At 41.3% G+C, this 20,236-nt stretch overlaps 1 protein-coding gene across 1 annotated transcript; it reads right to left on the bottom strand.

Moving 5' to 3' along the window:
• Positions 1-483: 483 nt before the first annotated feature.
• On the bottom strand, positions 484-19,915 carry DHTKD1 (dehydrogenase E1 and transketolase domain containing 1). Its single transcript, XM_032198712.1, has 17 exons — positions 19,750-19,915; positions 17,719-17,874; positions 16,753-16,964; positions 14,747-14,941; positions 14,152-14,421; positions 13,324-13,495; positions 11,571-11,769; positions 10,403-10,715; positions 9,312-9,396; positions 8,544-8,683; positions 7,954-8,104; positions 6,641-6,747; positions 5,395-5,559; positions 4,968-5,050; positions 3,742-3,911; positions 3,141-3,226; positions 484-2,646 (listed from the first exon to the last, which is right to left on the bottom strand). Exons 1-17 carry the CDS (start codon positions 19,913-19,915, stop codon positions 2,545-2,547), a joined length of 2,772 nt encoding a protein of 923 aa, XP_032054603.1. The 3' UTR covers positions 484-2,544.
• Positions 19,916-20,236: the final 321 nt, after the last annotated feature.

The raw sequence follows: 20,236 nt of genomic DNA, 5'->3' as shown, positions 1-20,236 counted from the left end.
TTTCTTTAGCTCAGCATGAGAAAATCCCTAGAAACCTGCGTGGTTCTTGGTTCTGTAGAAACATAAGGTTCTGTTGTGTTTAGTGCAAGTTGTGCATCAAAGCTTCTTTTCAGTCATTTAGGATTCTGAGTTAGAATTAGTTTTTCATTTGTACAGGTTTCCCTGTCATGCAAGAAAAGCCTTGACCATTCCACTGAAAGATGATTCAAACATTACTGCTAACAAAATGTACACATCCACCTGCAGCCCTTCCAAAGTTCACACTGCTTCAGGTGTGGGGGCTTAAAGGTTGGATCAGATGATCTTAGAGTTCTTTTCCAACCTAAATGATTCTATGAATAGAGAGAGATTACAGCAGGAGTCCCACCTGACTACCTATTCAAGTAGGAACCAAATCCTGACCATTTTCCCCCTGAAGAAGGTGCTACAAACAAACAAACAAAACAAACAAACAAAAAAAAATTGCATGTTTGTTTTTCCTATGGCATATTTAAAGAAAAGAATATATGAAATTGTATATATTCAGCTTAACAGAATACAAAAAATGGCAAGCTGTTGACTGCTGCTCATGAGAAAAGCCATGCTTCTAGGAAACTTATTACCAAGGATAAGAACATCTGCTTTAGAAAAAGGGGGGAGAAAGGCAACCATACTCAGGCGTTGTTTCCAAACCCACACACAAAAGGAGTCTGAAAAGAGTGGGCTTTAGATGCAAAGACTATGTTTTTTTCTCTTCATTGAATGGCAGGGATCCAGAGAGCTCCAATACACAGTTTTTCTGTTGCAGCACTTCATAAATTAAAGTGAAATTCTGCCTGAGAAGTTATGGACATTATTTGTAAAGCACATTCGGGATTGCAAGTCATTTAAATGTTAAACTACTGGCTTGCCTCCAGCAAAGGTTGCTTTATTCCTTCATAGGGAAGGCTTCATATCTGCAAGTAGGAGACCATGATTTTAACACTTCATTGTAGTCTGGTTCTCTATTTCAGTTTCCTGAAAGTTTTTCAGTTAAAAAAAAAAAAAAAGGTAATAAACAGATTGAAAGTTAATAAACCATATTACTTTTAAAAACACACATCAGTTTGGGAACCAATCAATATTCTCACAAAATTTCGAAGTGTGCCACAGCATTAAAAAGAGGAAACTTTTGTCTGCTGCCTGCGTTTTAGGAACTTCATGTGGCTTGAACATCAGTATCTGTTTGAACTCCTTCAGAAAACCCACTTCACTAACCTCCTGTTGCCATTTGCTGCTATCCAAGTCACTTATTTCTTCTTTAACATGTTTTCTTCTATAACCTGTTTTGATACCACAGCTTTTCACTGCAAAGAAAAGGTTTTGCTCAGGAGCCTCACAACATGCCTCCACATGGGAACTTTGCCCAAACTAAAAACCAAACCAAAATAAGCCATGAGATTTTTTTTTTTTTTCCACTACAGCTTTTTTTTTTTTTTTTTTTGGTGAGAAGCCCGTTTGACCTTCTAATTCTGCCACCCCTCAACCTTCAAGCTTCTGGCGTACTCAGAACAGGCCTCACTATTATAGCTTTCAACGAGGGTTGCTCAAACTCTTTTCAGCCTGCTTTATGTCTTGCCACAGTTTTGAACTCTTTGCTCTTGGTCACACTTTCAGCCTTCTTACAGCATAAGCAAGATTTTGTATAGGAACTAGGGAAGAAGAAACTGAACAGAGGCAAGCCCTCAAAAACAATTAAGAAAATAGACAGTGGACACTGAGAAGAATTTTCTGGGTAGGGAGAAACATCACTTTTCAGGGTAGCCTCTTGGGTACCAAACTGGTAGCCAAACTCTTCGGGTAGCCAAACTGATTGGCTTCTACAAAACTGGGTTCTAAAATACACTATGAGCCTCGCTGCAGCACACCTCCCACCCTGCAAGCTCGATGTGAAAGCACTGCTTCTCCTCCTGAGAAGAAACCAGTGCCTGAAGCCTTCAGGAGAGATCCTGCTAGGTGCCCCCAGGAATCCTGCTTTAACAACCCTTATCCCTTCAGGCTATGCACATTAGAAGAATACCAACAATTGCACAGATTTAATTGCAAGTCTACAGGAAAAGAAATGAGAAAATCCACAACACTCTGCTAATAGAAATGGCTCATTCCCAGGCACAGGGGAAGCATTTACTCAACCAAACAGCACTAACACTTCTGTGGAAATGAGAAGCTGTTTCCACACATACACCATCCCAGAGAACTGACAAATGCAGATAAGTGATCGGATACAAGGTATTTTATACCTACCTCACTGATCTTCCCCCTGGACTGCAATTTTTAAAAACTTTTAAAAGATCTCTTGTAGAAAATGCTACAAAAGAACAAAAAACCTATCTAGAGTAACAGGCATTAGCTTTCATCTTTAGGTATGTCCCCATATGAAAAAATTGCTTCACCAATACAGAACTTGTTCCATTCTTTTTCCCATTTTGGAAAATTAAGAGTCCTAAGGATCTGGCTTTTGTTCTTCTTTGCAGGAGGACGGCAACAAACATGACTGACTACACGAGTAGGCTGTCCGATGAAAATTTAGATGAATGTCTTGGTAAGAATGTCTTCCTGCTGCTGCTGGTGGAGGGTTCCAATGCCAACTGCTGGGGCTGGTAAAGGAGGTCTACTCACAAGAGCGAGCTGAAATTAGAGCCAGTAGGAAAAGATTAGTGAAGCACAAACATAGTGTCACATCTTGAGGTTCTCTGACGCCATGGTGATACCTATTGTCAGATACTGGGCAGTTCCAGTTGGAGGTGCTGCAGGAAGTTTTCCTTCATCTCCCTGCGACTACAGTTCCAAGACCATTACAGTGTTCAATCTGCCGCAGCAAACAGCAGCTTCAGATTCTCCTCCTGCTCGCTGTGGCACCTTAAGCATGTTGTTTCCTACCTGGGATCTTTCATCACCCTGCCTACTTAGACTAAACAGTAAAAGAAAGCTCCAGACCTGTTCATCACTAGTAAACAGTGCTATAAAAAGCCTAAGTAGCTAAAATTAGAACACACATTCAAGTTTAGGCACTAGGTTAGGATTTATGTGTTAGGTTTTACACGTAAGCATCACAGAATTTTGCAGTCAAGAATAACTTTGAAGTTCATTTTAAAGACCAGAGCACCATGGGGACATCTTACCTTAACCCCCAGCTGCTTTTCAAACCGTGGTGACACAAAGGACCATGGACCCATGTTCTGTGGTTCTTCCTGACTCCAGGTGAAGACTAAAGGAAGGAAAATGGTACATTAGAAGCACACGTTTATCTTTTCAGTAGCTCAAGAAAGCTATGTTTTTCTGTTGTAGCACCTCTGACTTTTTTGCCTTGGTACTTTCTTTGAAATTAATTCTTATGAGACTGAATTCATTACAAGTCATCGCTTGCTGCAGTCAAACTAAAAGCGTGTCCACCATTAGGGCACACTGTGGGTATGCTCTTCTATTTTACCATCATTTTCAAATAATACTTAAAGGACTGGGTAGAAAAGATCAACGCAAAAATGTCCCACACGGTTCACTCTGATTTTCAGCAGTGGTTTAGAGAAGCTAACAATAGCAGAGACAAACTCTTTTAGCACACACGGCAAACACCTGTATTATCCCACTCCAGAAACACCAGATATATGGGGGGAAGAGCAAAGAGGAAAATACCACTACAGCTCTTCACCCTAAAAGGCAAGCAACAGATTTAGTTTAGAATTTCAAAGAGGCCAGAAAGAAAAAGGTAAAAATCTTGCTTACCTTTGGCACGGCTGTATTTGTTCAACTCTTGCTGTAGAGCTTCCAGGGGGAAAGGACAGAGTTCTTCCAGTCTCAAAATAGCTACGTGGTGCTGTTTGTCTCCTAGCGTCTCCCTTTGCTTCACCAAAGCGTAGTAATGTTTACCGGAACAGAGCACCACTTGGGTGACACTAAAGAAAAATAGGAGCGTTTCCAAGTTTAGTGTTTCACAGAAACTCTCTGCCTAACATTTTCACACCTTTCATAAAAGCAACCAGCCAAACTTTAAAGATGATGTACAAATTGAGTTGTACGAAGCTGAACTGCTACCCTAGACCATCTTTTCTTTTTTTGTCTTCCTTTCCATCCCACTCCCTGACAAACTAGCTGACAAACTAACCTGTGGGCACAGTAGGCCAGGGCCCAAATGTCCTGTTTCTTCAGCTTTAACTCAGCCTTTTAACTATCTAAAATTAAATTCTTCATCTAAGATAGTTATCTGTGCTCTCTCTGTAGAGAATAGAACAGAGTGGGAGAGAAGTGCCTCCAGAGGACAATTCTCTCCCATGCCTAAGAGCAACTGCCTTCGGGAGATACGCAATTGTTTACAGTTATCAGAGAGGTCTTAGCTGTCTGAGCTTAATGGACAAAGGCAAAGAGCGAAACCTCACCCTTTGTGCCTCACTGCTCCTCTTAAAAAACAAAGATGCTAAGACACTTCCAGCCTTGTGATTACACAACTAGGAGAGGGAACAGATAACATTAGGAGGGAAAAATATAAATTGCCCTTTGTGAACGGGGTTCTCCAAATTCATATCTGAAAGGAGGGAAATAATGCACACACACAGATTTGTTATTGCCCTAACTTCACTTCATCAGCTCAAGCAGCCTGACAGCAGAACAAAAATTCTTCTTCTCTTCACAGAACAGCTGCTCCCAGTGACTGCTAGCTACCAGCCATGGTTCACAACAGCATCCATCAAATTAGTAACTCTGATCACAGCCTCTCACTGGAGGCAAGGGCTGAAATCCTCAACACTTTATTATTATGAAGAGAAGTATGATAACTACCAACAGGCAAGCAGAAGAAAGGGAGGGAAACAAGTAAAACCCTAAGTCACTCCCCATACAGATACTTCCCCCCTAAAAAAGTCACATCTTTCACATCACCTCAGACTTGAGCTATTAGGTAGAAGAAAGGGACAGGATTTCCTTTCTGAGCTTCCCTTGCAAGAAAATAGAGCTACCTTTTAGGATCTACTGAGGAGTCACCAATGACAGGTTTGAACGTTGTCCTTGGAGCCATTTCTTCAAAACTTGACACAGCAGCCTAAATGGGGGAGAGTCAGAAGTTACCAAATCTTGGTCCCTTTTCTCTCTGGCCCTGTCTGGGACAGGGTTTTGGTAAGTAAAAGATACATTCACTCTCCCCTCCCATTCCCACTCCCACAGGTGAAAGACAGAACGGTAAGATTCTGAAGAAAACCACTGGACCCAGAATCACTCTTACTTCAGGCTCTCCGCCACCCAGCTTTAATTCTCAACCTACCCTGCCCCTAACAGGCAAAACCCCATTGAAAAACTGAGAGAGGAGAACACAGAGGAAAAGCAAAGAGAAAGGGGAAGAGAACACAGAAGAGGACGAAAAAAGAAAAAGGAAGTTTTCTAGCTTACAGGGAGCCTGAGTAGCACTTTGGGAGAGGCAACAATGAGAGGTTTCCTGAAGTTCCGGACCATTTGCCGTCGGAGTAAATGGAAATACTGAGCTGGGGTGGTGGGATGCACGATCGACATGTTCACCTGGTCCCCATCAACTCCTTCTTCTGAGCTGTCACACATCTACAGGGGACATAGCAATAACTTGTCAAGAAGGAATTAGTGAGCCAAATGTACAGGAGTTTAAGCCATAAGACATGCTTACTGGTGTAACAATAGGAGAAAAGTATCTCAATTCAAATGCTGACAGCAATGGAAAAGCAATTTCAGAGAAATGACTTTACCATTTACGTGGTAATACTGTATCTGAAGGCCTCCTTCAACTACATCATAACCAAGGCATGCCAGTTCTTCTAACACTGGACAGTCATGACAATTTCATCAGAATGGCAGCACCCCTAAAGATGCTCCAAGCTCTTCCCTAAGCCATTACTCAATCAAAAAGGCTTTCATTTACTTTTTCATTTACTTACTACAGTCACAATGACATAACAACAGATTTTTTTTTTTTTTTTTGCAAAAATGTGCCACAAATTTACTTACTGCTATTTAATAGCACCCAGTGTTCTGCTTGTACGATCTGTGCACAGTGGGAACATCGTGAGTGGCTTGCACAGGCGGGTGGCTGCCCATTTACAATGCCAACCCCAAAACGCTTTCTCTAAGAAGTGCCCATTAAAGGTCTGCTATTTGCAATACAGCAATTCTGTCTTGCTACTGGACTCATTCTGCGGTACAGCACATTGCTGAAGAGCGGCAATCAGAAAAGTGACAGCAGGCAGTACTGAAGCACACCCCACCAGGGACGTTTGCAGAGGGCACAGGGCCTTTGCAAACACTGAAAATCTCATTACAAAATTTCATGTTACCACACACATGGTTGGGTAGGTGACAGAGATCTAAGAGAAACAACAAGCATCTATTATTACAAAGTTCAACCAGAATCTTGCCGCAGAGCTGCTGTGGTAGTATTTAAACCAATGCTGTTTCCTCACCACTTGTAGACCTGCACGTCTGTCTCCTTTCTCCCTCTACTTTCAGCCCAGCCCATTCCTATGGTGAGATCCTGGTAAGTCTCCAGCTTCTGAAGTCACTTGCAGGTACATCAGGAACATGGCATTTTGTGGCAAGACTCCCAGAGCACTGTTTGCCAGTGCTGTGATGGGGAATACATGAGTGTGAGAAGGGAGGTGAGGAGGGGTACCTGCAGGAAACGTTCCATCCGGCAAGACGAGTGCTCAGGGCCTGCACCATCGTAGCCATGGGGAAGAAGAATTACTATCCCACTCTGCAGGAGCCATTTGGCCTCCCCTAAAACAAACAATGAGAAAGAAGGAAAAATGATTTCAACAGAACATAAAGCCCCCAAACAGTCATTACTTTGCACAAACTACCGAGGAAGATAAGAGTATGGCTGATTTCCACATCATTAAGTACAAACCAGTAACATGCTGTTGTATTTAGCTGTGAGATTCACAGCTGTGAAACAGCATGCATAAGATGATCTGATGTTTCTGAAATTGTCATGAAACTTTGGGCTTTCAGGGCTCTTAAGGCTTCATGTTGAGCAGTGAAAGTTTTAGAACTTACTCGGAAACATCACCACATTATGAGAAAATCCTCTTAATGGCACTGTCCTCCTTATTAACAGGCATCCACAAAATCCTTCTCCTCAGTATGAAAGCTCCTAACCATAACTCATGGCATCTTTTCTGTATACCTTGTCATTTAGTCCTGTGCAGGTGTGAAGCAGGCAGCAGCCTGTCAGCCAGTCCTGCCTAACACAGCAATGCCAGCCACAGGTGAGCTCCCCTGGGTTCTGTCAAAGCCCCTGCACTATTTAAGAGATTACAGTCAAATCCAGGAGGTAATTCATGAGGATGGGTGGGATAAGAGGGTCTCTGGCAATTACCATCTCTGGTTACAGAGTGAACATAGAGGCCTAACTGAAACTAGATGCCAATACTCTGGACTCTTACATTCAAAGAACCCCACTTCAGAAATCCATCTTAGCATTTCCTCAGCCTGTTTCAACCCCGAAAGGTCTTTTTGCAACATCTGAGCATTCGGAAAATGTGCAAAAGTCAAACTGAGACGTTGGTTTTAGCACTTTTTTTTCTGTTTGTTTTTAAATCATCACTAATTTCTTTCTATATTGCTTCAGGAACTTTTCATATGCCTCATGAAGGAACAGTACATCCTAAGAAGCTATTAAAAATATATGCACACTGCAAAATAAACAGGGGGAGGCGGGAAGAAAGGTCATTAACATAATCAACTGTGCTTTCAGAATAACTTTTCTGTCAAGGATGAGGTCTCTCATTTTAGACGGACTGTCTTCAGAGAAAATCTGCACTGAAGTTGGGATCAAGTAGGCAAGCTCACAAGACTTATTGAGAAAACAATTCTTTTTCTCAACACATTGCCCTTTTACTTTAAAGCTAAAGGATTTTCTAAAACTATACTGGCTACAAATGATTTATTGCAAACATATGAATTAGCTCCTTGTACACTCACCTCCAGAGATGAAAGTGTCAAATATTATCTGGGCTCCATTAAAGAAGTCTCCAAATTGAGCTTCCCAAATTGGCAGTAACTTAGGGCTCTCAATACTCATTCCATATTCAAAACCAAGCACAGCTTCTTCAGACAAGGGACTGTTACTCACCTAACAGAAAGGAAATTGTTGGGAGGGGCAGGTGAGAGAGATGACAACCCAGGGTAAAGAACCTTTGGAACCAGGCACATCAGTGCTAGGCACACTGAGGACATGCACTCCTAAACGCAATTCACGGTCACCTCTCTTTTGCTTTTGAAGGAAGGCACTGAGGGAAGAAAAATAATAGGTGATCTCTCAAGGAAAGGCAGAACCCCTTTTTAAAGAGGGTAACTAACCATGCACAACTATCAACTTGCTACAGGAAAGCACAAATCAGTCATCTGCCTTTAGCTAGGCTCTCCTTAACCCACAATCAGGTGGGTTTTATGCCTCCGTATCTGGGCTTTGTCAGAATATACAGATTACGTACATGTGCCTCAGCAGTTTTAAAATCTGCACTCTTTCAGCACAACTTGAAGAAGATTGTCTTGTGGACCGCAGAACCTACCTCGAGGAAACCCTTCTGGTCTGGGGACATATGATTCAGAGGAATGTAGGTATCATCTGTTTCTTGGCAAACTAACATCGCGTGTCGCTGGCTAAAGGTTCCTCTGCCGACGTCCTGTCCACTTAGTCTGACATTAAACCCTGCCAAGCAATAGGCAAAACACTGGATTAGTTTATCATACAATAAGAAGACATGCAGGACAGTAACTTCCTGGATTTCTCCTCATCAGCAAAATCAAATCTGAGTGGGAATTCTTAACCACCACCAGCTCCATCTCACAGAGATGCTCACACATCTCATTTCTCCTCTTCGCAGCCAAAAATTATTTTGGGTTAAGTGTTTGTAACTACACAGTTTGCTGAAGCAAACCGCAAAATATGTGCATCCTGTACCCCATGTAAACTGAAACATGAATTCAGACTAGAGAAGGAGGAAATTAATCACAGCATGAAACACTATAAAAGGTAAGCATGTGGGAGGCCTAACTGATGCCACATGCATTGCTCATGTGCACAGCACTGAGCACCAGCTTTTCGAGGGGATGGGAGGGAGCAACAATTCTTTGAAGAAATTTAGTAGCCAATCTACAAGTATTGGTGACATACAGGACTCACACTTATGTTCCCTTGCTACCATGCAAATACAAATTGTCAAATTTACTCAGCATATCAATCTTTGGGCTTAGAAACACCTAAAAAGCTTAATGTTATACTTTACAGACATCAAAGCAAAAAATAATTCATTGTTTGCTGTCTAGTTACCTCTTACCTTGGCACAGCAAGGAACCAAACGCTAAAGTTTCAGCTGTTGCCCAGTCCAGCTTTTTTCCTTCCTCCATTTTTTGAACTCTTGACTAAAAAAGTAAGTAAGAAGGAAAGGTTACTATTTTGCCTTCTTCCATCTTTATGCATCGTTGTGGCACAGATCGGTATTAGAAATTAGGAAAAAAAATGCTGTAGAGAGAAATACTATTTTTCCAGCAGCCAATTTTGGTTGGTTTGATTTGGAATACATGCACAAACTGCAGAAGGCTGCCCCTGCAGACCACAAAACCATGTATAACCCATTTGTTCACTAACCAGTCAACAAACTTTAGATTGACAGATTAGATCTTAGTCTTGAAATACTAAAAAGTCTTAGCAGAGCAGAGAGCAGGCTATTGACAGACTTGGTGTAGTGCTGAAAGACACCAGGTGTAAGTATTTCAGTCTCCAGAATTCTCTATCTGCAGAACTGCAGATGAATGATAACACCCAGACTTCCCACTGGGGCTGGGAAGGCAAGAACCAGCCTTCTGAAATATTCAGCTCGTGGCTTCTCTACAGCTGTCGACCAGACGCCAGCCCATGGTCATCATTCATCAAAGTGAAACATTCATAAACCCAAACCAATCCAGTTATTGCACAAAATCTTATGACTCAAACACTGTGACTTTCAAACTTGGCCGAATGTGTACACAAGTTTATATATAAACACATACATTACTGGCTTTACACACTGCATACACTGTTACCAATCTCCTGATTCATTTTTTTTTTTTAAGTACTTATAATAATGAAGTTTAGATGATATTTGTAAGAACATTGTTAGAACAACAAACTGTATTTTTTACATGTTTCTTCTTCATTATATCAAAATATTGTTAAAATAACAAGTTAAATATATGGTCAGATATGAGGGAGAACGTATTTTTCTTCAAACATAAAAGAAGAATTGCGTAACAGCAGCCTTGAAAAAGAGAACAAGCTGTTTTTCCTAGAGAAGATTGTGCTGTTCTTTAACTGGCAGCCTTGTCAGTTAAAGAGTTTTTCCCTGGAACGGGTCATACCTTTAAACAACAGGACTAGAAACATCCTGACCTGTGCATAAGTCTTCAGGAGATGGCTGTGCATCTGGAGTTCTTCTGGCACCTCTACAGACTTGATTCCAATAAACTGCAGAAGCGGTATAGGCATTCCTGTGTCCCAGGTGGTGATTTTAGCAGAAGGCTCGACCAAACCTTTCCAGTGAGCCTGCAGGTTGGTAGGAGGTGGACTGTACAAAGTCATGTTGGCAAGATGATCGCTCAGTTTAGAATAGTAGGTCGTCTTTATCTCAGACACTTCAACCTCAGTCATGAGCCCAGCAGCTACTAGGTGTTCCGCATACGTGTCTGGGATACTCTTACGGGATCTGTGGGCGAGGGAATCAAACAGAGACATTAAGCCTGAAAAGTGTCACTGCAGAACAGGGAAATGCCACCATACTACTGTCAGGTACCAAGGAAAACTAAAATAAATGACCACCTCGTGTATTATACTAATCTGGGTCAAGTTTTCTTTCCTGGCAGTTCCAGAAGGGTAACAATTCTCCTGGATTCATACTTCACAGTCCTTTCTTTAAGAAAGTGCCTGCAGTTGGCAGCTGCAGGTAAAAGTAAGTCCAGAAAAAAAATCTCTCATTCAGGCTGTCTCTGTGCTATTATGTATTGTTCTTTAGGCAAACTGACAGTGGAATTTCACAATTAGCTGAGAATCAACGCACCTGATTCCATAAATGCTCCACATAAAATACCAGAATTCATTGGCCAGTATTTTTCTTTGGGGATCAAGATGGAATCTGACTGTATTTAAATGCTTGTAAAGATGAGGCTCCATGGAACCAGCAGGACCAGGCAAGGACACAACACACATTGTGTGTAGTTTCCTCCAAATTCTCCCACACAATCTACCTTTCCCTCTGGCACACAGTAAGCAACTTTGCCTTCTGATTAACAGCAGTCATGAACCTGAAATTCAAGGGCTATATGCAAGATTGGTCTCCAAGAGGCATCAAGCTGCATATCAGAGAACCACGATCAGTGGTTATCTTTATTCTCGTGCCATTATCAGACAGGGGCTGCTAACAGTGTAGCTACACTTATATTAAGACTTGTCAGTATGGCAAAGGATCATCATTATACAAAGACTATTGCAGTAGTGAACAATACTGAGCTGATGTAGAAGAAAGCAGGTTTGGGGTTCCCCCAGCAGGTGGTGGTACCCTTACCTGATGATTTTGTACATGCTGGGGTTGGTGAAGAACGGCTCATCAAGTTCATTGTGGCCCCACTGCCTGTAGCACAGCAAGTCCACTATCACATCCCTGCGGAACTGGCGCTGGTACTCGACTGCCAGCCGCGTGGCACGGACAACTTCTTCAGGATCATCCCCGTTTACGTGGATAACTGCACATCCAACGATTTTACCTGCCCAGGGATGCAAAACGTAGTCACAGCAATCACACCCAACCCCTTCCAGAGTAATGGAAACAGATATAATGCATGTGTACAGCACTTAACAAAAAGAAACCTATAAAACATGCTTTTTGTGATGACAGTTGGGATAAGGAGTCTTCCCAGAAGGTGCAATTGGCTCAACCTGTTGTATTTGTCCCAGTTTCAACACGAATTCTTTACCAGCACTAAACTCCCATTAGATTTGCTACACAAAGTCCTTAATTCTTCTTAATCTGAATGGAAGTATTCAGGAAATGGGAAAGAAGTATTTGACTGCATCTTTCAAACAAAAACAGTTTTGTTTCCTTGTTATCCTAAGCTATAAACTACTACCACAGACCCATCCAGGTGACAAAATCTTTTTGCTAGTTAGTGGTCATTCAAACCATTGCCACCCCAGGCACGAAGAAAATTCTCACTAAAGGGAATGCTGCAGAATTCACACATCTTAACACCCGTCCCTGTATTTTGGATGCAAACATTCTCAGCAATGCTCCTCTTGTGTTTTCTCTGCCCAAATTCAAGTAAACTAAGATGCTTCTGTCACTCTACCACTTCTGACCAATATCCTATTTCCTCCTGAACCCCATATGGGTAACACACCCCTCAATAACCAGGTAAGAAGAAAGAAAAACTAAGGATGGAGAAAAAACAAACAGACAAAAACTCCCCACAAAGTCATCCCACAGAAAAACTCCTAATATATGCTATATACCTTAACAGATTCATTGAAATCTAGCTGTTCATTTTGATGAAGCCATAAGAAAAACAGGTGATATTATACTTCATATATATATATACACACACACACACTAGGTTATTCTCAATTCTAAGAGACTTACACAAAGGAAATAACTACTACGCCTGTGGTTTTGCTGATTGCAATATCTGTTTATCACCAAGAAAGATCAGCCCAAAGCAAAAGGCTTTCTAAGATTAAGCTTCGAAGTGGCATGAGCCTCTCAATTAAATGATTAATAACATTAATCATGGCCTTTCAATTAAAAGCTCAACAAGTTCACCTGACAATAAATAAACCAAGAAAATGAAGGAGTAGCTGAGTAATAAGTCTTACTCAGAAAAAAAAAAAAAAGTGGGAATAGTTTTCATTATATTTAAAAAGATATATTGAAAATATATCTATTACACATTTCACCACAATACATTTTTAAAAGCTGTCAATGACATGGCAGAAATTTAAAGACCACCTAAATTTCGCAAATATTTTATAACATTCTGTAAAAGCATGACAGGATTTTCCCTTGACAATTAGCCTTTGCCCTGGAATAGATGGGGAAGGGCATATTTTTAGAACTTGAATTTCTGCTAGTAGGAGGCAATAATCAATAATAATTTGAATTTATACTCTATTATCAAAAGGGGCATAGATTATTATAATTCTCTAGGGTTGATAGCACTTGATACAAAAAGCCCATTGCAATAGCATGCCATGGGAACCCACTGGTGTTAAAAAGCCTTCCTTACACAAGAGGCAATTTTCTTTCTGATTCAACCTATACATACCAATATCACTACAGTAGAGTGATGATCTTCCTCGCTCTGGAGGAGTGGTATAACCCAGCTGGTTATTAACGATCAGGTGGATGCTCCCCCCAACTCTGAAATGCGGTAGATTAGAGAGGGTCAGCGTTTCAGGAACAATGCCTTGCCCAGAGAAAGCAGCATCGCCATGAACCTACGATAGGGAAGAAGATGGGAAAGTCTCATTAGAGAACACAGGAGGAATAGAAAAATCAACAAACAGTAACTCTGGATTAGGATTTGCTACTCTCTTTGCTATATAGCAGTGAGCCAAGACTTATACCTACTCCTGCCATAACAAATAGAGACAAGAACAGATACTTTAGGAAAAAAGCGTGTAAGAAACTGCAAAAAAGAGAGTATGAAGTAATTCCAGTAGGCATAAAAAGACTTACTTCAACAGTACCACGATAAAATGACAAAATTCTAAACCTTCCTGTGCATTTTTCAACCTTGTTGATAGCTCTTCTCCAAACTCATTTAATTTAAAAGAAGGCTAGCAGTGGTAGTCTAAATGGTTTAAATGCAAAAGTGGTCTGTGAGGAAAGACACACGTGGCTCTCAGTGCAGGGTATTAAAATAAGTACTTTGGAAATCTAGGAAGTGGAATTGTTTGAAGACCAATATTATCATGTATGTCACCTAAAAATCCTCCTTCCTTCTCCTCCTCTTTCTTCATAAAGCAGATCCCAATTCTTCATATTCTACATTAATTCAGTTTTGTTTGATATTTTTATATACGCCATTTCTGTTCGCATGCTAGTCTAGGAAGTCTTATAAAAGGTCATTTAGAAGTTGTGAGCAAAATACCTGCAGGCAAATAACTTTGTCTCCAGGCTGTGCAGAGCTCTCTGGGGAGTAATCTCCATCAAGCAGAGACTGCTGCCTTCCTCGTGTCTTGCCCACGGCCACCGGATTTATTGCTTCTAAATGCGAGGGGTTAGGGAGCAAGGTGACATGCACAGGCCTGTGTGAACCAAAGTCAAGATCCACAGAAGATGTCAGGTGGGAGAGCACATCCCCAATGGCCGGTGAATTCTCTGGAAACTCACTCAAACCACGCATCTTACGGAACATGAGCTGCATGGAGAAAAGAAAAAAAAAAAAAAAAAAAAAACTTGGTTAAATCCCCTTTCCAATTCACAGACACAATAAAAAAAAACATTTCCAAGATCATATGCTTTCCTACTCCTGAAACAGCACGTTTGCTTAAGATACTAGCACAAAAAAATAACTTTATTACAGTTCTTTTGCCAGTCTCTCAGGCAGATGTACTGACAGGAGCGGAATACCCTCTCACAAAGGTAACTTTGATTGCTCCAGCATTCACAACAAGACAAATTTTGGGGTTATTCATTCATTGCAAATAAACCAGGCATATAGCAACTGCCAATAAATCTCTTACTTCGGGTGGAAGCTGAAGTAAGCCCGTGAGCAGGTTAAGTCTCCCACGATGGGGCATGCCGAGGATGATGTCTGTCACACCACTGTACGCACACATCTTGAACAGCTCATGGAAGAAACCCATCATACTCTCTGCTCCTTCGCCACCATATCGCTTCACTGTGGCAAACTTCGTGGCTAAGAAGCGATCAAACTCCTGTTAAAAACAGGAGAACTTCGGTATTATGCTATTCTAAGCAGTATTCTGTTCATAAAATTGAATTATTTTTTTTTTACATTTATTTTTGTACCTGGACAAACCTAAGCATACCACTTGAAAGTCCCAGCTCATTCTCCACCACCCCAAGCTAAGACCAGAAGCCATGATGCCTACATATGCTTTTCTCCTTTTAGGTAGAACAAATGTTGGATTGAGGGCTAAAGCTGCTCTAACACAGAAGGAGGTGGATACAAAACTACATGAGAGCAATTTACCAATTTCTTAACAGTTTACCTGGCTTAAGTGAAAATTAAGGAACGTTAATATAAGTAATTTTACAGTAAAACAATGGTAAAATAAGTAATTTTACAGCAGAAGTCTTAACTATCCTGAGATATCAAGTGCTAGAGAAGCAGTGTTTCACTGATTACGTTAGACACAATCTTTAGTACATAGGTACAAGAATTCTTGAAAGAAGGAAAATAAAGGAATCTATATTTCCTGTATTTTCCTTTCACTCCTCCCACTTCATTCCTAGACAGCTCTCTTAAGTGACAAAGTTTTGGAAGCAATCGAAGTGTCTGCAGTGTTTTGCAACTGAAGACTGAAAATAAACGAAGACTGTAACTGAGAAGGGAAGACTGAGTCACAGCCAAAGATCCAAGCCAACTCCTGAACACCTTCTAGTTAAGCAACATTTAATTCTAAAGAACATATACAAAACTGATCACACACGGAAACATTTTTCCTGACAGTTAAAATTCTACACTCTAAGTACAGGTCATACTGAAGGTAATATGGGATTCCTCAGGGTCCTGATGTCACTTTTCACCCTCCTGTGTCATAACAAATTCTTTAAATTGCCCAAGAGGCAAAAAAAATATGAGATGTGTCATATACTTCTGTTTAGTCATTGGTTTATATTACATTTAACACTCCATACACTCGTAAAACTGGCAACATGGACACCTTCAGAGATCCTGCTCTTCTACCTTTCCATCCCTCTAGATAACACAGGGAGAGGGAAGGGGAAAACTGAACTTTTGCACAGTAAAGAAATATTTGTCTCTGCACACTTCGCAAGTACATAAATCTTTTACTTCATTACAGAATGTACTGGATACATGTTCCTCTGCTGAAAAGCAGCAAACTTACCACAACTACATGGCTAAACCCTCAGTACAACTCTGTTTTGTTCTCCCAAACTCTTGACAAACACTGTGCTTTAAAGCTAGTAAAACAGATGGAGTAAAGCTATAGCTGAGGGTGAAAGGAGAACACAGAGCACAAAATTTCATGGAGTTGTGCCCAACCTCGTGTTCCAACCAGTAACTTTTAATATACGCTGTCAAATCACTAGTTGGAAAGAGTCCCACTTTCTAAGACTGATTACTCTCAGGTTTGTAGGGTCATTACTTGTGTCTCCAGATGTCAAGGAATATATATTGTCTGTGAGATGCATTCATGTAACGTATGTTCTAATTAGTTCTAAGAGCCTTTGGAGTTTGGATCTCGTTGGAAATATTTTTCTCCAAATAATTTCCAAATAAATCAATGCAAATCAAAAAGCATTGCTCTATGTTTCAATAATGGCTGCTAAGTAAATTCAGCAATGACTCCCAGTGAAGATTCCTGCATTTATGCATTGCACTTTTTGGGGCAAAACCTTGTTCTTCTTCTTCTTGGACCCTGTCAAACCTTTTAGGGTAGTGATTCTTCTTTTCCTGAGCAGATAATGTCCAGAGCAGCAGGGGATCCAAAACAGACTCTGCAACTCTGTTAGAATCAAATAATAGTTAACAAGGTACCTGGGACTCCAACATCAGTTTGCACAAGTGCTTTTTCTCTTCAGTTGTAAACGCTTCTTGTTTTAACTCTTCAAACCTTTTAGCAAACCATTTTCTCTCCTCCGAGGTTGGAAGCTGGCTTGTTTCTATGGAAATATGCCCGCAGTATATATGGTCAAGGTAAGCCAATACATCCTCCAGGGAGGCCTCTTCTTTTCCCATGTTCAGAAGCCCTGGTCAAAAATAAATGTTATTAAGTCACTTGTGGGGAGATGGGGGGAAGCACTAAGAAATAACCTGACATCTTGCAATTACATTAAGATTTTGAGAGTACAAATTCGTGTCCTGATTTCCTTTCCTTCATTTAAATTAAAAATTCAAGAAAAAAATTATAAGCACACTTGAGTGTTATTAACAGGACGGTCTCATGCTTATTTGCAAGGTGCTCAAAATGTCCTGAATGAGTTTAATGTGGATGACACCGAGTGACTGTTTTTGAGACTGGTATAGCATTCATTTTGTTGCTCTGAGAGATGAATCCCAATCCTATGTGCATCAGAAGCAGTAAATGCCTATTTCGTAGATGGAGAAAATACAGCATGGAGAGAGACCCTCATTTTCTCAAGGCCACAGTAAGAGTCAAAGATCTGAGAAAAGACAAATCTTGACTTCTACCCAAGTGCCATGACAGCTTCACTACACAGTCAAAAATATGCTAAATTGTAAAATGTTACAGAAATTAATGTACAACCTCAGCAGTTTTAAGTACAATTAAAATGTTTCATGGTTACTGAAGATGCTAGGAGGTAGCCATTCATTACACAATGATTTGTGCAAACATGTAAGTAGGTTGAAGTTAATAGCCTTTTGTCCAACAATACATTACTGATTGAACTGCTCTTCAGTATTTGGCTGGTCTGCAAAGTACGCAGCCTCTCAATAAACCACCCAGGAGAAAAACTTGCTGCAATAAGGCTGCAGACTTACCTGTGGTAATGAGAGGGCCTTGAAGAACTTCTGTCAACTCTCGGATTTCAGGTACCATGTTCATAACAGCTTGGCCAGCACACAGTGGGTTTATTTTGGCTGCTTTGTGGCCATGTTCAGAGTACGCAGTTATTAACCGAGCAAGAGCATGGTCAACTAAACACAAAAAGAAAGCAGAATGGTATAGCACATGCTCACATTTAATCCATTTACAGTACCAGCAGAGGAGCACTCTGTCCATCGATAACCATCAAGCTTTGAGCTGGAAAGGTTTTTCCTAAGCAGGTTTTTAACCGTATCACCCCACAAGAGCTCCTATCATCAAACTGCTGTATCTGCTTATTTATCAGATTTTCAAGCAAGTTTACATTTCCTTCATGGCTGCCCCTGTACACATATGGAAAGCTACTTCATTTTGCTTCTAGTCTCTTTATGGCGATGGCTACATCCAACTTGAGAAAGGTAAGGTACCAGTATGCAGTCTTATTTCCTGAGCTGACTCGATCATAATACTTATGCTACCCTGTTCCTTGCTGGGATGACAGGAAGATAGGGTCTTAATAATAATTCAGTTCCTGAAACTTAAAAAAGCTTGTGTCTGCAGGAGCCACTAGCCAACGGCACATGCCAATGCCAAGCCAGACATATTAGAAATTCAAATATGTGAACATATTTTTCATCAAATATATATTGAATAAAATATACTGCAAACAACAAAGGAATTAGTTTATACTGGATCAGTTTATAATGTGTTTCTAGCACGGTCTGTTTTCTCCAATAAAGACACAGTGCTGACAGTATCCAGGTATGAAGTTTTTCATTTTCCGAAACCATGTCCTTTCGGAGCGAGAGTATTTCACAAAGTTGTTTCTTTGCTCTCTGTATTTCAGCTGCTGGCACTGGTTCAGCCACTCCACTCCTGTAGTCGGGGCCTTCAAACAGGTTGCTCCCTCAATGCTTACAGCAAGAAAGACATTTAGAAGCAATTTTAAAACATGGCATAAAAATATATTAACGCTTCCCTTCCTTCATGAGGAGACTTAATTCACATCAGTCTTCTTAGCAGTTAATGCAGGGACTATGCTTCTACGGCAGCTTTCTGCTCAAAATTATTTTTCTGTGCTATAAAAGTGGGCTAAAAGCATCACAATCACTGCTAGAGAAGAGAATTACATGTAGTTAGCTACTTTAAGCCCAATATATATTAATATAAAAGACTTAAGGCATATGACACTGGTACTTTTATGAGCAAGAAAATCTCTCCGGGAGCACATTTACTCGACTAAGGTGATTTTGGCAGTCCGTGCAGCCCAAGCACAATTATTTCTGCCCATGGAGTTTGGCAAGGTATCAGCACGCTTCACGGGGAACCGAAGAAAACAACTTTGTGATAAGGACTCGAGCTGCTCACAGACAGCTGTCGGCAGGGCAGGTAACAGAAAAACTGCCTCAGGACAAGGAAAAACAGCCCCAAGCCCCCTAAAGCTTTCAGAGAGATGTGTTGGCTCGGCAAGGCTGAGAAGAATGAAATGAAATAAAAATAATAAAAAGAAATAAAATGAAATAAAATAATAAAATGAGATGAAAAATGATGAAGTGAAATGAAAAATAATGAAGTAAAAAAAAATTAAATGAAGTAAAAAATGAAAAAGTGAAATAAAGTAAAGAATGAGATTAAAAATTAAATTGAGGTAAAATGATAAAGTATGAAAAAAAATGAGATAAAATGAGGTAAAATGAGGTAAAATAAAAATTAAAATAATAAAATGAATCAAAATTACATAAAAACGGTGAAATAAAATGAAATAACGTGAAATAAAATAAAAACGAATAGAATTAAATAAAAATTAATAAAACGAATTGAAAAACAAAGAAACAAAGTGAAATAAAATAAGAAATGGAAAAAAAACAAAAAAAAAAACAAAAACCAAACCAAGCCAAGCCCGCCCCAGCCGCGGTCCCCCCGCACCGCCCGCCGCCCTCCCCTCAGCCCGGTGCCGCGGGAGGGCTGCGGGCTCCCCCTCCCCGGACCTGCTCCGCCGCTCTCCCCGGCTCTCCGGGGCTCCGCCGAGCTCTCCCCAGCCGCCTTTCGAGGCCTGTAGCCGTACACACCGCGCTCCGTGCGGTACCAGCGCCGCAGCCCGGCCCGCCACGGCCAGCCCCACACGGCGCTGCCCGCCCGGCCCGCAGCCGCCATGGCCTCCGCTAACACCGGGCTGCCCGCAGCCAACCGGCCGCCTCGCCGCCGCCACCGCCCCCGGGCTCGGCGGGGAGGAGCCCGGAGCCGCCCGCCCCGAGCACTGAGGGAGCCCGGGGGCTGGGGGAGAGGCAGGGAGCGGAGCCTGGTGGTGTGCAGCCGGCGGAGGGGGGGGAGGTTTTCCGCCCGTTTTCTGCCCTGTGGGTCGGGGGCAGGCACGCTGTGGTTGTAACTGAGTTCAGTGGTCACCAAAGAGGGGCTTGGAGTGGAAGGTTTGAGCTCCTCAGGGTGTTGCTGCAAGGGTTTTCAGGCGTGTTTGTG

Source organism: Aythya fuligula, chromosome 1 (assembly GCF_009819795.1).
Source record: "Aythya fuligula isolate bAytFul2 chromosome 1, bAytFul2.pri, whole genome shotgun sequence".
In the NCBI taxonomy this organism is placed as follows: domain Eukaryota; kingdom Metazoa; phylum Chordata; class Aves; order Anseriformes; family Anatidae; genus Aythya; species Aythya fuligula.
Note: the sequence above shows the minus strand (reverse complement) of the source record. Positions and strands in the feature narration are given on the sequence as shown.